This window comes from Zophobas morio, unplaced genomic scaffold, assembly GCF_036711695.1.
Source record: "Zophobas morio isolate AGI-343-1 ecotype UQ-CSIRO unplaced genomic scaffold, CSIRO_AGI_Zmor_V1 ptg000020l, whole genome shotgun sequence".
In the NCBI taxonomy this organism is placed as follows: domain Eukaryota; kingdom Metazoa; phylum Arthropoda; class Insecta; order Coleoptera; family Tenebrionidae; genus Zophobas; species Zophobas morio.
The window spans coordinates 1,888,121-1,908,594 of NW_026972125.1; the positions used below are offsets into that span (position 1 = coordinate 1,888,121).

The window sequence follows — 20,474 nt, forward strand, 5'->3', positions numbered from 1 at the left end:
AATTTTTCAATGTTTAACTATGCAATTTTCGATTTTGGCCTCTTTTGGTTTCTCAGTTTATCGAATTTTCGATTTTTCGGCTTTTTGATTTCTCGATTTTTGAACTTTGGATTTCTCGGTTTCAATTTTCGATATTCACTGTTGGAATTTTTCGATTTTTCAATTTTTCAATTTCTCGATTCTTCAAATTTTCGATTTCTCAATTTTCCGATGTTTCAGTTTTACGGTTGTTTCGATTTTTCAGTTTTCGACGTTTCCAAATTTTCAATTTTTCGATTTTTCCATTAATCGATTTTTTGATTTTCCCATTTCTTGACATTCGACTGTTTCCATATTTCAGTTCTGCGATTTTTCGACTTCGCTTTTTGATTTTCCGATTTTGTTAATTTATGTCTCATTTTTTGGATATTTTAGTATTTCCATTTTTCAATATTTCGATTCCTCGACTTTTCGATTATTCGACTTCTGGATTTTTCCATTTTTTACTTTATTTATTTTTCAGTTTGGATTTTTCAACTATTTTACGTTTTAGATTTTTCAAATTTTCGATTTTTCAATTTTTTTATTTTTCGATGTATCAATTTTTCAATTTTTAACTTTTCCATTTTGATCGGTTTTGTTTCTCAATTTTTCGATTTTTCGACTTCTCGGCTTTTCAATTTCAGGGTTTCTCGATCTTTTAATATTTCGATTTCTCGGTTTTTTCGAATTTTTATTTATCGACTTTTCGATTTATTGACTTTCCAATTTTTCAATGTTTAACTGTTCCATTTTGGCCTCTTTCGGTTTCGCAATTTTTCGATTTTTCGACTTCTAAATTTTCGACTTCTCAATTGCTCGATCTTTTAATTTTTCGGTTTCTTGATATTTCAATTTTTCGAATTTTTCGATTTTTCAGTTTTTCGAATTTTTAGTTTTTCGGATTTAAGATTTCCTGATTTTTCACCTTTCGATTTCTCGATTTTCAACTTTCGATATTCAGTGATGGAATTTTTCAATTTTTCAAATTTTCGATTTGACGATTTTTTTATTTTTCGATTTCTCAATTTTCTGATGTTTCAGTTTGTCGATTTTTTAGTTTTGTGATTTTTAAATATATTGATTTTTCACTTTTTCAGTTTTTGACGTTCCTAAATTTCCAAATTTTCGATTTTTTAATTAGTGGATTTTTTGATTTTCCCATTTCTCGACTTCTCGACTTCGACGGTTTCGATTTTTCACTTCTTCAATTCTTCAATTTTTCAGGTTTTTGATTTTTCAGTTTTTGGATTTTTGGACTTCGCTTTTAGATTTTTCAATTTTTTGATATCTCAATGTTTCAGATATTTCAGTTTTGAGATTTTTCAGTTTTCCATTCTTCGATTTTTCGATCTTAAATTTTTACTTTTTCTATTTTTTTTCTATTTTCCAATTTTTCAATTTTCCAGGTTTTTGATTTTTCAGTTTTTCGATTTTTGTACTTCGCTTTTAGATTTATCGATTTTTTTAATATTTCAGTTTTTCCATTCTTCAGTTTTTCTCCCAATTTTTCGATTCTTTAATTTTTCTTCCATTTTTTTAACTTTTCAATATTCCAGTTTTGGAATTTTTCACTATTCCATTCTTCGATTTTTCGATGTCTTGTTTTTTTTTCTATTTTCCAATTTTTCAATTTTCCAGGGGTTTTATTTTTCAGTTTTTCGATTTTCGTTCTTTGCTTTTAGATTTTTAAATTTTTTATATATTTCAATTTTTCCATTCTTCAGTTTTTCTCCTATTTTTTCGATTCTTTAATTTTTCTTCGATTTTTCAATTTTTCGATATTTCAGTTTTGGAATTTTTCACTATTTCGATTCTTCGATTTTTTACTTTTTATTATTTTTTCTCTATTCTCCAATTTTTTTATTTTAAAATTTTAGATTTTTCAATTTTTCGATATTTTAATTTGTCAATTTTTAAAATTTTTGGTTTTTGATTATTTCTGTTTTTCGATGCTACAATTTTTCGAATTTTTAAATTTTAGATTTCTCGGTTTTTCGATTATTCAATCTTTGATTTTTAGATTTTTAAAATTTTTCAGTTTTTCAATTTTTTTTATTTACCCATTTGTCGTTTCTCGATTTTTCAATGTTTCAATTTTTACTGGATTTTGATTTTTTGATTTATTAAATTTTCGACTTTTCAATTTTTCGATTGTTAACAATTGTTTTCAATTCTTCAATTTTCCGATTTTTCAATTTTTCGAATTTTTAAATTTTCGATTTCTCGGTTTTTCGATTTTTCAATCTTCAATTTTAGATTTTTCATTTTTTGAATTTTTCGATTTTTTGATGTTCGATTTTTCAATTTTTCGATTTCTCAATTTCTCGACGAATCCAGTTTTTGATCTTCCCATTTGTCGATTTCTTGACTTTTCAGTGTTTCAATTTTTCAGTTTTTCAGGCTTTTAATTCTTCAATTTTTCGATTTATTAAATTTTCGACTTTTCGATTTCTGGATTTTTCGGTTTTTCGAATTTTCGATTTTCCAATTTTTCGATGTTTCGAATTTCACGATTATTTTTCGTCATTTCAGTTTTATAATTTTTCAATTTTTAAATTTATTAAATTTTCGACTTTTCGATTTCTCGATTTTTGAGCTTTTCGAATTTTCGATTTTCAATTTTTGATGTTTCGATTTTTCGATTTCTTATTTTTTCATTACAGTTTTAGAAGTTTTCAATTCGTCAATTTTCCGATTTTTCAAATTTTCGATTTTTCGATTTTCAACTTTTCGATTTTTCGATATTTTAATTTTTTTAATTTTTCAGTTTTTCAATTTTTTTTATTTACCCATTTATCGTTTCTCGATTTTTCAATGTTTCAATTTTTACTGGATTTTGATTTTTTGATTTTTTGATTTATTAAATTTTCGACTTTTCAATTTTTCGATTGTTAACAATTGTTTTCAATTCTTCAATTTTCCGATTTTTCAATTTTTCGAATTTTTAAATTTTCGATTTCTCGGTTTTTCGATTTTTCAATCTTCAATTTTAGATTTTTCAATTTTTGAATTTTTCGATTTTTTGATGATCGATTTTTCAATTTTTCGATTTCTCACTTTCTCGACGAATTTTTTGATTTTCCCATTTGTCGAGTTCTCGACTTTTCAGTGTTTCAATTTTTCAGTTTTTCAGCCTTTTAATTCTTCAATTTTTCGATTTATTAAATTTTCGACTTTTCGATTTCTCGATTTTTCGGTTTTTCGAATTTTCGATTTTCCAATTTTTCGATGTTTCGAATTTCAAGATTATTTTTCGTCATTTCAGTTTTATAATTTTTCAATTTTTAGATTTATTAAATTTTCGACTTTTCGATTTCTCGATTTTTGAGCTTTTCGAATTTTCGATTTTCAATTTTTAATGTTTCGATTTTTCGATTTCTTATTTTTTCATTACAGTTTTAGAAGTTTTCAATTCGTCAATTTTCCGATTTTTCAAATTTTCGATTTTTCGATTTTCAACTTTTCGATTTTTCCATATTTTAATTTTTTTAATTTTTCAGTTTTGATTTTTCAGCTTTCTGATATTTCCATCTTCCGATTTTTAGACTTTCCGGTTTTAGATTGCTTTGTTTTCAATGTTTCGATTTTTCAAATTTTCGAAATTTCGACTTTCTTTTCAATTTTCTTTTTTTCAGTTTTTCAATTTTTCGATGTTTTTATTTCTCGGTTTATCGAAATTTAAATGTTTCGATCTTTTCTTGCTTTTTCGGTTTTGGCTAATTTCGGTTTCTCAATTTTTCGATTTTTTGACTTCTCGACTTTTCGACTTCTCAATTTCTCGATCTTGTGATTTTTTTTACTTTTTACTTGTCGGCTTTTGGATTTTTCGATTTTGCCAATTATTCGATGTTTCGATTTCAATTATACGATTTTTTAAATTTTACAATTTGCGATTATTCAATTTTTCGGTTTTACGTTTTTTAAAATTTTTCGACTTTTCGATTTTTAGATTTCTTGGTTTTTCAGATTTTCGATTTCTCAATTTTTCGATTATTTTAATTGTTCTTTTTTTCTGTGTTAATATCAAACAATGTATCGAAAATAACCTCGAAAATAGCCACAAAAATTGTCACTAAAAACATTCAAAAATTCATACTACAAAGTAAAACACAAAATTTCCAAAACAATGATAACTAGATTATTTCTTAATTAAACAAAAAATAGAAGCATGTGATATTATGTTTGTAAACAAAACCATCTGAATATGTACTAAAAATGTTCACTCATTCGTTATACAATCCGACCAAACAATTATTTCCCAGAAATTATAGTCCAAACCAACTAAATCGCTGAACGCTTAGAGTCGACATTGGCCTGAGCGCGCTGTGGTCCGCAGATCAAACAAGTTCTCAGTCGACGCCTTACCCAATCAAAAACAACAACGGTGTGTCACGTGTTACATTTCACCCAATACGAAGCAACCGCTCCTAAAATTCGCCCCTCCTTCCATCGGTTAGTGCAGACACCTCTCGTACTCCGATTTAGCCTCTTTCTCATTGAAAACTTTGCAGATCTGGTCCGAAAATACACCTGCAAGGTATGTTTTCGCTCCTATAAGCATTCGTCGTCGCTGTACAACCACAAGAGGTTCGAATGCGAGAAGAAGCCCAAATTCAAATGCGAATACACAGGCTGTACTTTCATAACCAAAGTGAAGGGAAACCTCACGGCCCACCACAAACGCCACGAATATAGACGAGATTTCAAATAAAACTTTTCCACGTCCGAGTTTTTTCTTTCCCTTTTTTTCCTCCCTTCTAAGCACTTAATCTAACTCCGTCTTTTACAGGTAGGCGCCTGTACACGTGCCAACGATGTTCGCGTTCCTACAGGCACTCCCAGTCTTTACACAGACACAAGAAATTCGAGTGTGGAAAAGAGCCGCTGTTTCGGTGCCACGTGCCGAATTGCCTCTTTGTGTCAAAAATTAAAAGTAACCTAAAACAGCACCTTGTGCGACACACCAGCAAAGAGTGGCAGAAGGCCAACGTAGAAAAGATTTAATGTACAAGTTAGAAATAAACTGTTGCTTAGAGTTGGTTTTTCTTTGAGGATGACATTTTGACTGTGCCATTTTTAGGTAACCGACACACTTGCAAGATGTGTGAAAGGTCGTACAAAAACAGCTGCAGTTTGGTGCGCCATGTGACCTACGAGTGCCAAAAGCCGCCACGGTTCCAGTGCCACAAATGTGGACACAAAACCCATTACAGGTCGAACCTTGTCAGCCATATGGCGAATAAACACTAGTTCAAACACTTTTTTTCTTCTTTGTTTGTTAGATTGTGTGCGTTCGGGGCAAGTCTTGCTCGCTCCGCGAGCTTAATTTCCAATACAGCGTTACTAGAAAGAACTGAATTGACTCTTGCCTTTTCAGGTGCACGGTACGTTTGCCAGCGGTGCAAGCGGTCGTACAAAAACGAGTGTAGTTTAGTGCGTCACTTAACCTACGAGTGCGAAAAGACCCCGAAGCTGGAGTGTCATCAATGCGGCCACCGAACCCGTTACAAATCGAGTCTCATCTCGCACATGGCCAATAAGCACTAGTTGTCATTGTCTTGTCCGCTGTCATTGCGCCACGTACTAACGGCCCCGTTTTTCAGGTGCTTTCAAGTGTGCCACCTGTGGCCGAGGCTACAAGGTGGCGAGATCTCTGTGGCGCCACCAGAAATACGAATGCCAAAAAGAGCCGTCTTTTTCGTGCGTCAAATGCGCCTACAAGGCTAAGCACAAGTCGAGCGTTTTGAAACATATGATTAGTGTACACCCTGGTATTGCCGATGTGACTAAATATAAGCATTTTTAAATGGTTTGGGGTTTTATTTCGTCGCGGTGGCGACAGTGACCGGTGTATTAACGAGAGGCTTTTTCAGTGCGGTACCCGTGCCCTAAGTGTTGCAAATCGTACACGTTAAAGAGGAATTTAAGCCGGCATATGAAGGTGGAGTGTGGGAAGGAGAAAAATTTGAGGTGTTGCTACTGCGAGAGCGCGTATTACTATAAGCAGGATCTGCAGAAGCACATGACGAAGGTGCACAGCTATAAGTTCGAGCAGGAGGGGTGCTGAGGGCACCCAGAAACGTTCAATTTGACCCTTATGCGACGATTTTGTGGTTATATAGTGGGGCTGCTGGTCACTTTTTGGAGGGAAAATTTGAATTCATGGAGTCTGCGCAAGACGAACTGAACCAGAGGCCCCACTATATAACTACTAGCAACCAAAGTAATAACCCTGGGAAGTTCGCTCACGCGACAAGACTGTGTCGTGCAGAAAAGTGGTTATTGCTTACGTGAGGGATTTTTGTTCGTAGTATAAGGTGCAGTTAATAAAATTGTGAGCGATGGTTTGGAATTTTTATTTTAACCACTTCCTCTCCAATAACAATAATTACGAACGTGTTCTGAAAAAAATAAAATTTTTTCCATTAAATAAATTAAATTTTGTATGATAGCTCATGGCCAACTAAAATCTAACCGGGGTATTTGATTGATTCTGCTAACCTCAAAAATTCGTTCGTAGCTAGCGCTATCTACTGTAATTTTCTTTAACGAAAAATTGTGCTTGGTATTTTTGTACCCTAAGATTTGATGTTATTTTACAATTCTGTCGAGAAAATATTATTTGAATGTTAAAAAATAACATAATCCTGAACTTGTGGTTTATGATTTCGTGTTAAATTTTTATCCTCGACATCGAGATTTTTGAAAACAAAAAAAATTGTAAGTACAATCATTTTTCGAATTTAATTTTTCTCGGGTTTCTATTTCTCAGCTTTTCGATTTTTAGTTTTTTTTTTTAATTTTTCGATTTTTCATTTTGTCGATTTTCCAATTTTCCAATTTCTCTATTTTTCAATTTTCGTTTTTCAGGTTTTTGATTTTTCAGTTTTTTGATTTTTTCAATTTTCGATTATTCAATTTCAATTTCTCCATCTTTCAAATTTTGGATTTCTCAGTTTATCGATGTTTCAATTTTGCCATTTTTCAGTTTTTCGATTCTTCAATTTTTTTTCCATTCTATAATTTTTCGGTACTTCAACTTTGGATTTTTTAAATATGTTTCGGTTTTTCTATTTCTCCATTTTTTATTGTTTCGATTTTTCAGTTTTTCGATAGTTAAATTTTAGATTTTTCAGTTTTTCGAGATTTTAATTTTCCAATCCTTAAGATTTTAAATTTTTTGATTTTTCAGTTTTGACATTTTTTAGGTTTTTTTTGTTAAATCTTTCGTTTCTTCAGTTTCCCGATTTTTCCAATTTTCTATTTCTCCCTTTTGATTTCTCGATTAATCGATTGTTTATTTTCCCATTTCTCGATTTTTCAAATCATTTTTTCAGATTTTTGATTTTTAATTTTTTTGATTTTTAAATTTGGGATTTTTGAATTTTTTGATGCTTTAGTTTTGGCATTTTCAAATTTTTCGGTACTTCAGCTTTGGAATTTTTCAATATTTTTCGATTCCTCCATTTTGTATTACATCGATTTTTCAATTTTTCGATATTTTAATTTTCCAATTTTTAAAATTATAGATTTTTAGATTTCTCAATTTTTCAGTTTTGGGATTTTTTAAATTTTGTCCTAAATTTTTCGATTTTTCAATTTCTCGATTCTTCAAATTTTGCGATTTCTCAATTTTCCGATGTTTCAGTTTTAGGATTTTTTAATTAATCGCCTCTTCGATTTTATTTTTGACGTTTTTAAATTTTCAGTTTTTCGAATTCTCAATTTCCCAATTTTTCAATTATTCATTTTTTCAGGTTTTTGATTTTTTTACATTTTCGATTATTCGACTTTTCAATTTCGCCATTTTTCAAATTTTCGATTTCTCAGTTTTTGGATGTTTCAGTTTTGGGATTTTTCAATTTTTGGATTCGTGAATTTTTCTTCCATTTTGCAATTTTTCAATACTTCGACTTTAGGATTTTTCAATATTTTTCAATTTTTCGGTTTCCCGACTTTTTATTATTTTGATTTTTATGGTTTCGAGTGAAATTTTGGATTTTTTATTTTTTCGAGATTTTAAATTTCCAATTTTTAAAATTTTAGATTTTTCGATATTTCTGTCTTCAATTTTTCCAATTTTTAAATCTTCAATTTTTCAGTTTTTTGATGTTTCCATTTCTAGACCTTTCCATTTTTCGATTTTTCGGTGTTAGATTTTTCAGTTTTCTAAATTTTGGGATTTTCAATTTTTCGATTTCTCGATGTATGGAGATTTTCAAGTTTCGATTTTTTTATTGTTCAATGTCTCGATTTTTAACTTTTCAAGATTTCCATTTTGGCATATTTCGATTCCTCAGTTTTCCGACTTCTTGACTTTTCGATTTCCCGATTTTTCTGAGTGAGTTTTGATTTCTTGATTTTCAATATTTTGATTTTTCGATTTTTCCATTTTTCGTTATTTCAGTTTTGGATTTATTCGATTTCTCAATTTTTCTAATTTTTAAATTTTAAATTTTCGATTTCTCGGTTTTTCAATTTTTTGGATTTCTCGATTTTTAATTTTTTTTGTATCTTAAATTTTTCAATTTCTCGATTTCTCGATTTTTCAGTTCATCGATATTATTTCTATTTTTCAATTTTACGATTTTTAATTTTTTTGAATTTTTTATATTTTAAAATTTCTGATTTTTCGATTTTTCAAGTTTTGAGTTTTTCAATTTCTCGATTTCTACATTTATCGAGATCGCGAAGTTTCGATTTTTTTTATTGTTCAATTAATCTATTTTTTTTTTATTTAAATTGTTTTAATTTTTCAATTTTTAACTTTTCGATATTTCCATTTTGGCGTATTTCGATTTCTCAATTTTTCGATTTTTTGATTTTTTGAATTTTCTATTTCCCGATTTCTTGGTGTTTCAGGTTTTAATGTTTCGAGCTTTCGAGAGTTCGAAAGCTCGAAAGCTTTCCGATTTTTCGACTTTTCAGGTTTTCGATTTTTCAAATTTCCAATTTTTCGTCATTTCAGTTTTGATTTTTTTCTATTTCTCGATTTTTCAGTTTTTCGATTCTTCAATTTATCGATTTCTCGATTTTCCAATTGTTCCATTCTTCAATTTTGTGAAATTTTAATTTTTCATTTTTTTAAATTTTAGATTTTTACAATTTCTGGATTTCTCAATTTTTCAGTTCATCGATATATCTATTTTTCAATTTTACGACTTTTCAGTTTTTTGATGTCTTGATTTGTTGATATTCTGATTTTTCGACTTCTCGGTTTTAGATTCTTCAGTTTTTTAATTTTTCGATTTTTAAAATCTTTGAATTTTCGATTTTTCAATTTTTGGGTTTTTGTATTTTTCAGTTTCGCGATTTATCGAGACTTGGAAGTTTCGATTTTTTTATTATACAATTTCTCGATTTTTTATTTTTAAATTTTCAATTTTTGACTTTTCGATATTTCGATTTTGGCGCATTTCGATTTCTCATTTTTTTGATTTTCAGAATTTTTGATTTTTCGATTTTCCGATTTCTCAGTATTTCAGTTTTTGATGTCTCGAGTTTTTGATTTCTCGGTTTTCGGTTTTTCGCCTTTTCGATTTCTCGTCATTTCAGTTTTGGATTTTTTCAATTTCTCAATATTTTTTTAGATTTTTCAATTTTTTAATTTATCAAGGTTTCAAAGTTTCAATTTTTTATTGTTCAATTTCTCGATTTTTTAATGTTAAATTTTTCAATTTTTAACTTTTCAGACTTCGATTTTCCAATTTTTCGATTTTTAGACTTTTTGACTTTTCGATTTCCCGATTTCTCGGTGTTTCAATTTTTGATGTTTCGAGTTTTTGATTTTTCGATTATCGATTTTTTCATTTTTCGATTTTCCAACTTTCCGTCATTTCCCTTTTTGGATTTTTTCAATTTCTCAATTTTTAGATTTTTGATTTCTGGGTTTTTCGATTATTAGACTTTTCAACTTTTCAATTTTTCGATTTTTTGAAATATAGATTTATCGTTTTTTCAATTTCTCAATTCCTCAATTTTGTGAAATTTTAATTTTTCATTTTTTAAATTCTAGATTTTCCAATTTTCAATGCTTCAAAGTTTCAATTTTTGTTGTTCAATTTCTCGATTTTTTAAATTTAAATTTTTCAATTTTTAACTTTTAGCGATTTCGATTTCCAAATTTTTCGATTTTCAGACTTCTTGAATTTTTGGTTTCTCGATGCTTGAGTTTCAGATGTTTCGAGTTTTTGATTGTTTGATTTTCAATTTTTTCATTTTTCGATTTTCAAACTTTTCGTCATTTCTGTTTTCGATTTTCAATTTCCCAATTTTTCGATTTTTTGAAATATCGATTTCACGATTTCTCAATTTTTCAATTCCTCAAGTTTGTGAAATTTTAATTTTTCATTTTTTAAATTCTAGATTTTCAATTTCTCGATTCCTCGCTTTTTCAGTTCATCGATATTTCTATTTTTTAATTTTTACAACTTTTCAGTTTTTGTTGATCTTCTGATTTTCGACTTCACGGTTTTATATTTTTTAGTTTTTCAAATTTTTTATTTTTAATTTATGTTATGTTTTGGGCTTTTCAATTTTTCAATTTTTGGATTTTTTTTTTTATTTTAAATTTTTCTATTTTTGACTTTTACATTTTTCGATTTTTTGTCTTCTCGATGTTGCGATTTCTCGATCTTTCGATCTTTCAATTTCTCGGTGTTTCAGGTTTTGAAATTTTTGAAGTTTCGATTTTTTAATTTTTCGATTTCCCAATTTTTCGTCGTTTCAATTTTGGAATTTTTCGATTTCCCGATTTATCAAGATTTCAAAATTTAAATTTTTTGTTCAATTTCTCCAAATTTTTCGATTTTTAGACTTCTTGATTTTTTGGTTTCTCGATGTCTCGGTGTTTCAGTTTTTGATGTTTCGAGTTTTTGATTTTTCGATTTTCGATTTTTTCATTTTTCGATTTTCAAACTTTTCGTCATTTCCCTTTTGGATTTTCAATTTCCCAATTTTTCGATTTTTTGAAATATCGATTTCACGATTTCTCAAGTTTTCAATTCCTCAAGTTTGTGAAATTTTAATTTTTCATTTTTTAAATTCTAGATTTTCAATTTCTCGATTCCTCGCTTTTTCAGTTCATCGATATTTCTATTTTTGAATTTTTACAATTTTTCAGTTTTTGTTCATCTTCTGATTTTCGACTTCACGGTTTTATATTTTTTAGTTTTTCAAATTTTTTATTTTTAATTTATGTTATGTTTTGGGCTTTTCAATTTTTCGATTTTTGGATTTTTTTTTTATTTTAAATTTTTCTATTTTTGACTTTTACATTTTTCAATTTTTTGTCTTCTCGATGTTGCAATTCCTCGATCTTTCACTTTTTGAATTTTTTTGTTTCAATTTTTTAATTTTTCGTCATTTTTCAATTTCACGATGATTTTTTAGTTTCGGTTCTTCAGTTTTCGATTTTTTAATTTTCAGTTTTTTAAATTATAGATTTTTCGATTTTTCAGTTCTCGAGTTTCTGTTTTTCCAAATTTTTAAAATTTTTTATTTTTCAATTTTTTTGATTTTTCAATTTTTCGGTTTCTTAATATCTCGGTTCGAAAAGCATTTTTTCCGTTAGTCATCTGCTTTAAATATATTTGATATTTCTGTTCTTATTCAATATTTATTTGCCCGTAATAACCACAAGCACAAGATTTCTAAAGTTATTATTGAAATTTTAATGAAACCAGTTTTGAATAATAAAAAACAGATCTTGTTAAGAAAATCAATAACGAATAAAACAATAAGTATAAAAATTTTGAAATTATGAAAACGCGTTTTGTTGTGTTAAACGTCAAACAACATGGTATATTTTTCTAATTTTATAAAATTTCACTACTTTCTCTCCTTCAAAAACCAAATTTATTCAAAATACAGGGATATATGGCGCTAATCACCGAACGAATTTTTGTGATTAGGAGAATTAATTCCGACAATGAAATTCGACATGGCCAACCAAGAACTGGAAACCGACGATTTTAGACAAAGAACTCACAAGTGTGACAAACAGGATTATGTGAACATAACCCACTTATCCTTTTTTTTTTCAAACAGTCTTTCCATGACCTCTCACTAAGTACATATTTTTTACTCCTAAATTAAATCCAGATTTAGCAGCGACAATAAAAGCAAATCGTGTTGTGAACAAATGTCTATCCTGCCTATGAAAAGCCCATCAATTTTTATATATGTATTTATGTTAGTTACTTGTTAACACACGAAATACTATAATCAATACCAGCCCGTTAAAGCAGAAAATTCCGCCCATTACACCTCCATAATAAAATATTGACGCGTACGTCCCTGTGTCGTACCTCCTCATCGACCAGCGCTAATCCATTACTGGTAACAACAGAGCCGGACTAAGCAACTTCGACAACGAAAAAAAAAAATTTTGGAAATTGTGAGCTGTAAAAAGCACTGAACCATCTTGGGCCAATTTATGACCAGACCTTTTTACTACTCTATGTTGTTGTGTCCGCAAACTATCCACTATAAATTGGATTTTCTCCCGCCCGCTTGATAAAATTCCCGGCGCCACGGGCCCCGACCTGCCCGACTCCGGCCCTGACCGTGACCCAGTCGCAATTCGATCGCCTTCCGACGGCAGAAAGCGTTGTCCTTTGAAGGATCAGCATTCAGTCGGCTAGCGTCTACCCTCCGGCGCACACACCATGGCACCCAAGCTCTACGTCATGTACGCCAGCCCCCCGTGCAGGACCGTCCTCATGGTGGCCAAGGCCATCGGGCTCGAGCTCGACGTCGAGGAGGTCGAGAAGGAGGCGCTGCGCACCCCCGAGATGCTGGAGGTAGGGCGGAAATTGCCAAGTTCAGGGGCTCAATCCACCCCAGGAAATCGGCGTTCGTCGAATTTTAGGTTAAGGCCGGGCCTTGTTGCCATGGAGGCTCGCCTTGGTCGTCGGGGAAGAAATAATGACAATGAATGCTGATTTCCTGGATTGGGGGTTGTTGGAAGTGGGAAGTGAGGGTGCGTCTGTTGCAGCTCAACCCCCAGCACACCGTGCCCATCCTGGTCGATGACGATTTCGTGATCTGGGACAGCCATGCGATCGCAGGGTATTTGGTAGGGCAGTACGCCGAGGACGACACGTTGTACCCCAAGGACGACGTGCGCAAAAGGGCGGTTATCGATCAGAGGCTGCACTTTGAAAATGGGGTGTTGTACGTGCGATGTTGCACGGCTTCCGTAAGTTGGGGGATTGTCTAGGTTTGGGGGATGAAGAAAGTGAAGAAACATTGTTTTTTTTACTTGCTGAGCGTAAGCCAAGTCCATCGGGCGAATTGGTACTTCATGCTTTCTAGACGTTTCATGACTTCTAGTGTACGAAAAAAATGCTCCCCCGTTTACGTTGATTGTTGACGTCACCTCAAAATTGTACATAGAAAATGAGTTTTAAATTTTATAAAATAGCATACGTGTAGTTTATGAATCCGTGCTGAGTTTTTAGCTCAGACAGTCATATTTTTGGAAAAAAATCAAAAGTGTATAACTGTATAATAACGTCTTACAATTTTATTCTGAAACTGCAAGACCGAATGCTGTGTAATTTTTATTCAAAATATATCTGTTTATTCACTCAAAAATTGATGAAATCATCTCAAAATTTTGCCGAATAAATCCCACCTAAAATGTACATAATATGATGAATTTACACTTGTGATTTATCATTGCATCAATGTTTTTCAGAATTGTTTATACAGGGTGATTAAAAAAAATGAGTCAGTCAATTTATTTTATTGATTAAATCAGGAACGGCTCAAATAAATTTCCCGAAAATATATAATATTTTTTGTAGTCACGTTTTAATTTACAGGGGTTATCATAAATAAATAAAATTTAGACCAATTTGTTTGTAATTGTACATTTTTTTTATTTTCTAGTTTCTCGGTTTTTCATTTTTATAATTTTACATTTTTTATTTTTACAGTTTAAATTTTTCAAGTTTTTGATTTATTAGTATCCGATTTTTCAATTTTTATTTTTCGACTATCCGAAATTTCGCTTACTATTTTTTTGTCTTTAATATTTCAAAATTTCGATTGCCAATGTTGCAAGTTTTTGATTTTTCAAATTTAAATTTTGTAAGTTTACGATTTTTCAATTTTGTACTTTTTCTGTTTTTGGCTGATTTTTCAATATTAAAATTATACGTATTTGTAGTTTCGAAATTTTTTGATTTTTCCGTTTTATATTTTTTCCAATTCTCGATTTTTCAATTTAATAATTTTGCAATTTTTCATTTTTACATTTTAATAGATTTTTGAGGTTACAATGATCCAATATTTAAATTTTGTAATTTTACAAATTTTTGATTTTTAATTGTTGAAATTTCAAATTTTTCAGTTTTTCATCTTTCAATTATCCGATTTTCCTGTTTCGCTTGTTTAATTTTTTGTTTTTAATATTTCAAAATTTTGTTTGCCACATTTCCAAGTTTTTGATTTTCCAATTTTATAATTTTGCAGTTTTTCGATGTCTCAATTTTATACTTTTTCTGTTTTACGATTGCCTGATTTTTCAGTTTTTCAATTTTAAGATTATACGAATTTTCAGTTTTGTAACTTTATTTTTATATTTTTCCAATTTTTCGTTTTCTCAATTCCCCAGTTTAATGAATCAGTTTTTCAAGTTTTTTGATTTTTCAATTTCATTGTTTCACAATTTTTCGTTTTTAAACATCCGATTTTTCAGTTTTCATTTTTCAATTATCCGATTTTCATTGTTTCGTTTTTCTAATTTTTTGATTTTAATATTTCAAAATTTCGATTTCCAATTTTCCAAGTTTTTGATCTTCCAATGTCAAAATTTCGCAATTTTTCGAATTTTCAATCTTGTATTTTTTCTATTTTACATTTACCTGATTTTTCAATTTTAAAATTAAACAAATTTTCAGTTTTGTAACTTTTAAAATTTTTGATTTTTTCGTTTTACATTTTTCCAATTTTTGATTTTTCAGTTATTATCGAATTTGTCGATTTTTCAATTATCCAACTTTTCAGTTTAAGGATTTTAGCAATTTTCGTTTTTAAAACTATCCGGTTTTTCAATTTTTCGATTTTATACTTTTTTTCTTCATCAATTTCTCAATATCAATTTTATAATTTTTCTCTTTTAAAATATTTCGTTTTTTCAGTTATTCAATTTTTGATTTTTCAATTAGCAGATTTTCCATTTCCCGACTTTTCAATTGTTCAATTTTTCATTTTAATAATTTTGCAATTTTTCATTTTAATAATTTTGCAATTTTTCATTTTTACAGTTTAATAAATTTTCGAGTTTACAACTATCCAATATTTCAATTTTGTAATTTTACAATTTCTCAATTCTTTGATTTTTAATTGTTGGAAATTCCAATTCTAATTTTTCAGTTTAATTAGTTTACAATCTTTCGTTTTTAAGGGTAGCCGATTTTTCAGTGTTTCATTTTTCAAGTATCCGAATTTCATTGTTTTGGTTTTCTAATTTTTTGATTTTTAATATTTCAAAATTTTGATTTCCAATTATCCAAATTTTTTATTTTTCAGTTTTATAATTTTGCAATTTTTCAGTTTTTCAATTTTGTGTATTTTGTATTTTACAGTTGCCTGATTTTTCAGTTTTTCAGTCAAAATTATACGAATTTTCAGTTTTATAACTTTTAAATTTTTGATTTTTTAATTTTATTTTTTCCAATTTTTTTTTCAATTACATCAGATTTTCCAATTTCCCTAATTTACAATTGCCTAATTTTTCATTTTTATAATTTTACAATTTTTCAATTTTCAATTGTTGAAAATTACAATTCCAATTTTTGAGTTTAGGGATTTTAGAATTTTTTGTTTTTGAAGATATCCGATTTTTCTTTTTTAAAATGTTCCGTTTTCTCAGTTATTCAGTTTGTGAGTTTTCAATTTTTTCAGCTTCATTTTTTCCACTTTTTTCATTTTTAATTTTTCCAAATTTCGATTTTCAATGTTTCAAGTTTAAATTTTTCAATTTCATTACTTCGCAATTTTTGGATTTTTAAATTTTTCAGTTCTTCTATTTTGAAGTAATTGCATTTTCAGTTTTATATTTTCGCAATTTTTCAGATTTACAGTTCAATAATTTTTCGATTCTACAATTTTTTTTACAATTTTTCAATTTTTTTAAATGTTGAAAATTTCAATTCTAATTTTGGTTCGGTTTAATTATTTTATAATTTTTCGTTTTTAAAGGTATCCGATTTTTCGATTTTTTACTTTTTAATTTTTCAGTTTTACATTTTCACAATTTATGGATGTCTCAATTAATCAATTTCTCAATTTACAATTTTATAATTCTTCGGTTTTTCGATTAATCAATTTTTGATTTTTAAATTATCTCAATTTCCTTGTTTCCATTTTCCAATTTTTTGATTTTTAATTTTCGAAAATTTCGATTTTCACTTTTTCAAACTTAAATTATTCATTTTTAATTTTGCAATTTTTTAATTTTTCTATTTTACAATAATTGATTTTTCAATTTTTGCATTATGAAATTATTCGATGTTACCATTGTTCGATTTTCCAATTTCGTAAATTTACTAAATCTCAATTTTTTTCATTTTTTATTGTTCAGAATTTCAGTTTTAAATTTTTAGTTTTTGGTTTTCCAGTTTAATTATTTCTCAATTTTTCGTTCTTAACGGTATCTGGATTTTCAGTTTTTCATTTTTCAAGTAACCAAATTTCATTGTTTCGCTTTTCTAATTTTTTGATTTTTAATATTTCAAAATTTCGATTTTCCACGTTTCTGATTTCTCAGTTTCATAATTTTGCAGTATTTCGATTTTTTAATTTTGAATTTTTTCTATTTTACAATTGCCCGGTTTTACAATTTTACAACTTTTTTAATTATACGAATTTTCAGTTTTGTAGTGTTGAAACTTTTTGATTTTCCGGTTTTATATTTTTCCAATTTTTCGATTTCTCAATTATCCAGTTTCTAATAAATCACTTTTTCAGTTTTTATTTTCAATTATCAGATTTTCCAATTTCTCGATTTTTCAGTTTAATAATAATTTTGCAGTTTAATACCTTTTTCGAGTTTACAATTATCCAATTTTTTTATTTTTAATTGTTGAAAATTTCAGTTCTAGTTTTTCGTTGTTTTAATTATTTTAGAATTTTTCGTCTTTAAAGGTTTCCGATTTTTCAATTTTTCGATTTCTTACTTGTTGATTTTTCAGTTTTACATTTTCACAATTTATGGATGTCTCAATTATTCGGTTTTTGGTTAATCAATTTCTCAATTTACAATTTTATAATTCTTCGTTTTTCAAATCTTTCGGTTTTTCGATTAATCAATTTTTGATTTTTAAATTATCTCAATTTCCTTGTTTCCATTTTCCAATTTTCTGATTTATAATTTTTGAAAATTTCGATTTTTACTTTTTCAAATTTAAATTTTTCATTTGTAATGTTGCAATTTTTTGATTTTTTAATTCTCTAATTTTTCTATTTTACAATTATTGATTTTTCAGTTTCATAATTTTGTAATTTTTTTTTCTGTTTAGGAATTTTTGATTATATAATTACCCAATTTTCCAATTTTGTAATTTCACTAATTGTCAATTTTTCGATTTTTTATTGTTCAAAATTTCAGTTTTATTTTTTTAGTTTTTGGTTTACCAGTTTAATAATTCCTAATTTTTCGATTTTTAATATTTCAAAATTTCGATTTTCCACGTTTCTGATTTCCCAGTTTCATAATTTTGCAATATTTAGATTTTTCAATCTTGAATTTTTTCTATTTTAGAATTGCCTGATTTTCCAATTTTTCAAGTTTTTTAATTATACGAATTTTCAGTTTTGTAGTGTTGAAACTTTTTGATTTTCCGGTTTTATATTTTTCCAATTTTTCGATCTCTCAATTTTCCAGTTTTTAATAAATCACTTTTTTAGTTTTTATTTTTAATTATCATATTTTCCAAATTCTCGATTTTTCGGTTTTGGGATCCTTGAATTTTTTATTTTTCACCTGTTCGAGTTTACAATTATCCAATTTTTTGATTTTTAATTGTTGAAAACTCCAATTCTAATTTTTCAGTGTACACTAATTTTTTAGTTAATTAATTTCTCAATTTTCAGTTTTATAATTCTTCGTTTTTAAAATGTTTCGTTTTTTGAATTAATCAGTTTTTGATTTTTCAGTTAATTATATTTTTCATTCTCAAAATTTGTTCGCGATATCTCTTTGTTAAATTGATTAAAAGAACAGAAAAAAATGTAAGAAACTTAAGATATGTCCTCCTACTTAGCATCACATATTAGTAACCATTCATTGCTATATTTAAACGCATCTAGTTCTAGTTCAAAAACAGAATTTGGTATTTCAAATGGTCACGACGTCAAGGTTAATGTTCGTCGATTTTAAATTTCGACAGTAAGTTGCACAGCTGCCAACTAACACTGTCAAAATTACCAAAATTATGTCACAAAATATGTGTGTAATTTTTTCAAATTCAACGTCCACATCAGCAAACAATAATTGCGTTTCCGTGATAAAGTTGCGCATTATTTCTCAGAATGAAACTTCGCAAATGTGCAAAATAAATCGTGTAGCCAAAATATATACAAATAACATAACAGGTGAGCAGTAGTATGTTCCAGCAATATTATTTATTACTTTGACGTAACTATACAGAGGAATGTTCACCTCGTCCGATTACTTCCTCGTAACATTTTTTTTTCACTTGCGATGTTGTCAGACAGTTAAAGTGCATGGAAATGACCCTTTTATGTAAATTAGACGCTATCGTCGCATTTTATTTATCTTTTAATCCCTTTCTTGTTGTCCTTGCATAAAACTGTCTCTGTAATAGCTGTCTACACCGATCAATAATTTTTCCTAATCACTATAATCATCTACAATGTTCCGCATCATTACGAATCCATTAAGCCCCAAAACAAATACTGCCATCTCCAAATTGACGTCAAATACAATAAGCTTTAATTGCACCTCATAATAATAAACGGAAACGTCATTTATATCAGACGATTACCGAATAATCGATGGCCTCAAGCCCCTTTTGTTTATTATTGTACACAATCTTCATCCAATCAAAAATTTTATTGAGTTTTACTCCGAAAATAGCCTCACCTGACCGAAGTAATTACGTTTACCCACTAACCACTACCCCCACACGCGCCTCCCCTGCACAGTGGGTGGCCCCTAATCGCCTTCCAATGCGAGTCCATATTTTGTTTGTATTAGTCTGATTGCAAAATCAATAGTTGTAGTCGGCGAATTTTTCGTTTTAAAACGCGTGTCCACAATTTATTCGTCGAATTACGCCTCAATTACCACTATTTTCAACGCTCGGTTTAGCTCGTACGCCACTGCTTTTTTAAATAGAATGACTCGTGAGTCACCAGCCCGGAATTTAATGTTATGAGCAAGTCGTCCAAGGACCTGCGTCAAAATTGTCACAGATGACGAACCTTGGATCGAGTTGTAAACGCCAATTTTAATAAATGACCCGGCGGGAACTAATAGGTTTTTTGGAAGTCGCTCCAATTGCGCGCGTTGGCATTCGCCGGACATTAACTTGAGGTATATTTAAAGTTTTTAATGGAAATTTATAATGCTTAGTCCGGCTCGAAGGACCAAATCCGGTCACGTAGACGCCAATTTAATCCGTGATTAGTTCATCCGGCTCGAAGGACCAAATATAAATAAATTTGGACTGAAAATCCGTGACACCCGATATCTCGTTTGACTAGTAATTTCGTGGCCGAACTTAAATAAAATTAATAAATCCGAGTAGTTGATTTTATGACTCGATTTATTGAGCTTTATGAGCATGTCCACCGTGTTAACGCATTTTCGTGCAATAAATCAATACCCAACGCGGGACTATTTTTTGCCTCCGGACGATATAAACCGATTAAGCGTGCCAGCGGGCCTGTGTAAAGTTTTATGTTGCTGTTTGGGAAACAAATTGGTTTAACTGCCCCTGGGGACGTGTTGCGGTTCGTTTTTGCTTTTGTTTTGTCGTCGTAAAAAAAAGCCAGGTGTGGAATTAGAACCCACGCCCCCGTTGTATTTAATTTGCAGTTTCCTCTGTTCACCGGGACTGGAGACATCTCCGACGACGACCGCGACAAGCTGATCGAAGCCTACGGCTTCCTCGAAGAGTTCCTAAGTGGCCATCCGTGGCTAGCCGGCGACGACATGTCCATCGCCGACTTGAGCATCCTGGCGACGGTGGCCACCGCGGATCTTTTCATCCCGGTGGAAGCCGACCGCTTCCCGCAGCTCTCCGACTGGCTGAAGACCGGCAAAGAACTCCCCTACTTCGAGGAGTGCAACGCCGTAGGCCTGGCCAAGTTCAAGGACATGCTCCCCACCCCGGAAGCGTAGTCCCCTCAGGTGCTTTAGTCGCAATAAATCATCCCACAGACTGTTGTACTTTTTTTAACCTTGATTCTGGGTT

General features: G+C 29.7%; 1 protein-coding gene and 1 long non-coding RNA gene across 2 annotated transcripts; both read left to right on the top strand.

Annotated features, from left to right (window-relative positions):
* The first annotated feature begins 4,307 nt into the window (after positions 1-4,307).
* LOC135131348 (uncharacterized) lies at positions 4,308-6,365 on the top strand. Its single transcript, XR_010280911.1, has 2 exons — positions 4,308-5,830; positions 5,895-6,365. It is a non-coding gene; the product is annotated as an uncharacterized LOC135131348 (long non-coding RNA).
* Positions 6,366-12,642: 6,277 nt separating this feature from the next.
* On the top strand, positions 12,643-20,442 carry LOC135131350 (glutathione S-transferase 1-like). The gene is made up of 3 exons (XM_064059026.1): positions 12,643-12,824; positions 13,019-13,222; positions 20,096-20,442. The coding sequence occupies exons 1-3, from the start codon at positions 12,690-12,692 to the stop codon at positions 20,399-20,401; spliced, it is 645 nt and encodes a 214-aa protein (XP_063915096.1). The 5' UTR covers positions 12,643-12,689; the 3' UTR covers positions 20,402-20,442.
* The last annotated feature ends 32 nt before the right edge of the window (positions 20,443-20,474 follow it).

What these genes read in the sequence shown, in the direction of transcription:
- LOC135131350 (XM_064059026.1), top strand. Translation starts at nt 12,690, where the DNA reads ATGGCACCCAAGCTCTACGTCATGTACGCCAGCCCCCCGTGCAGGACC. An exon ending in GCACCCCCGAGATGCTGGAG is followed by an intron (nt 12,825 to 13,018) that starts GTAGGGCGGAAA and finishes CGTCTGTTGCAG; the next exon opens with CTCAACCCCCAGCACACCGT. An exon ending in TGCGATGTTGCACGGCTTCC is followed by an intron (nt 13,223 to 20,095) that starts GTAAGTTGGGGG and finishes TTTAATTTGCAG; the next exon opens with TTTCCTCTGTTCACCGGGAC.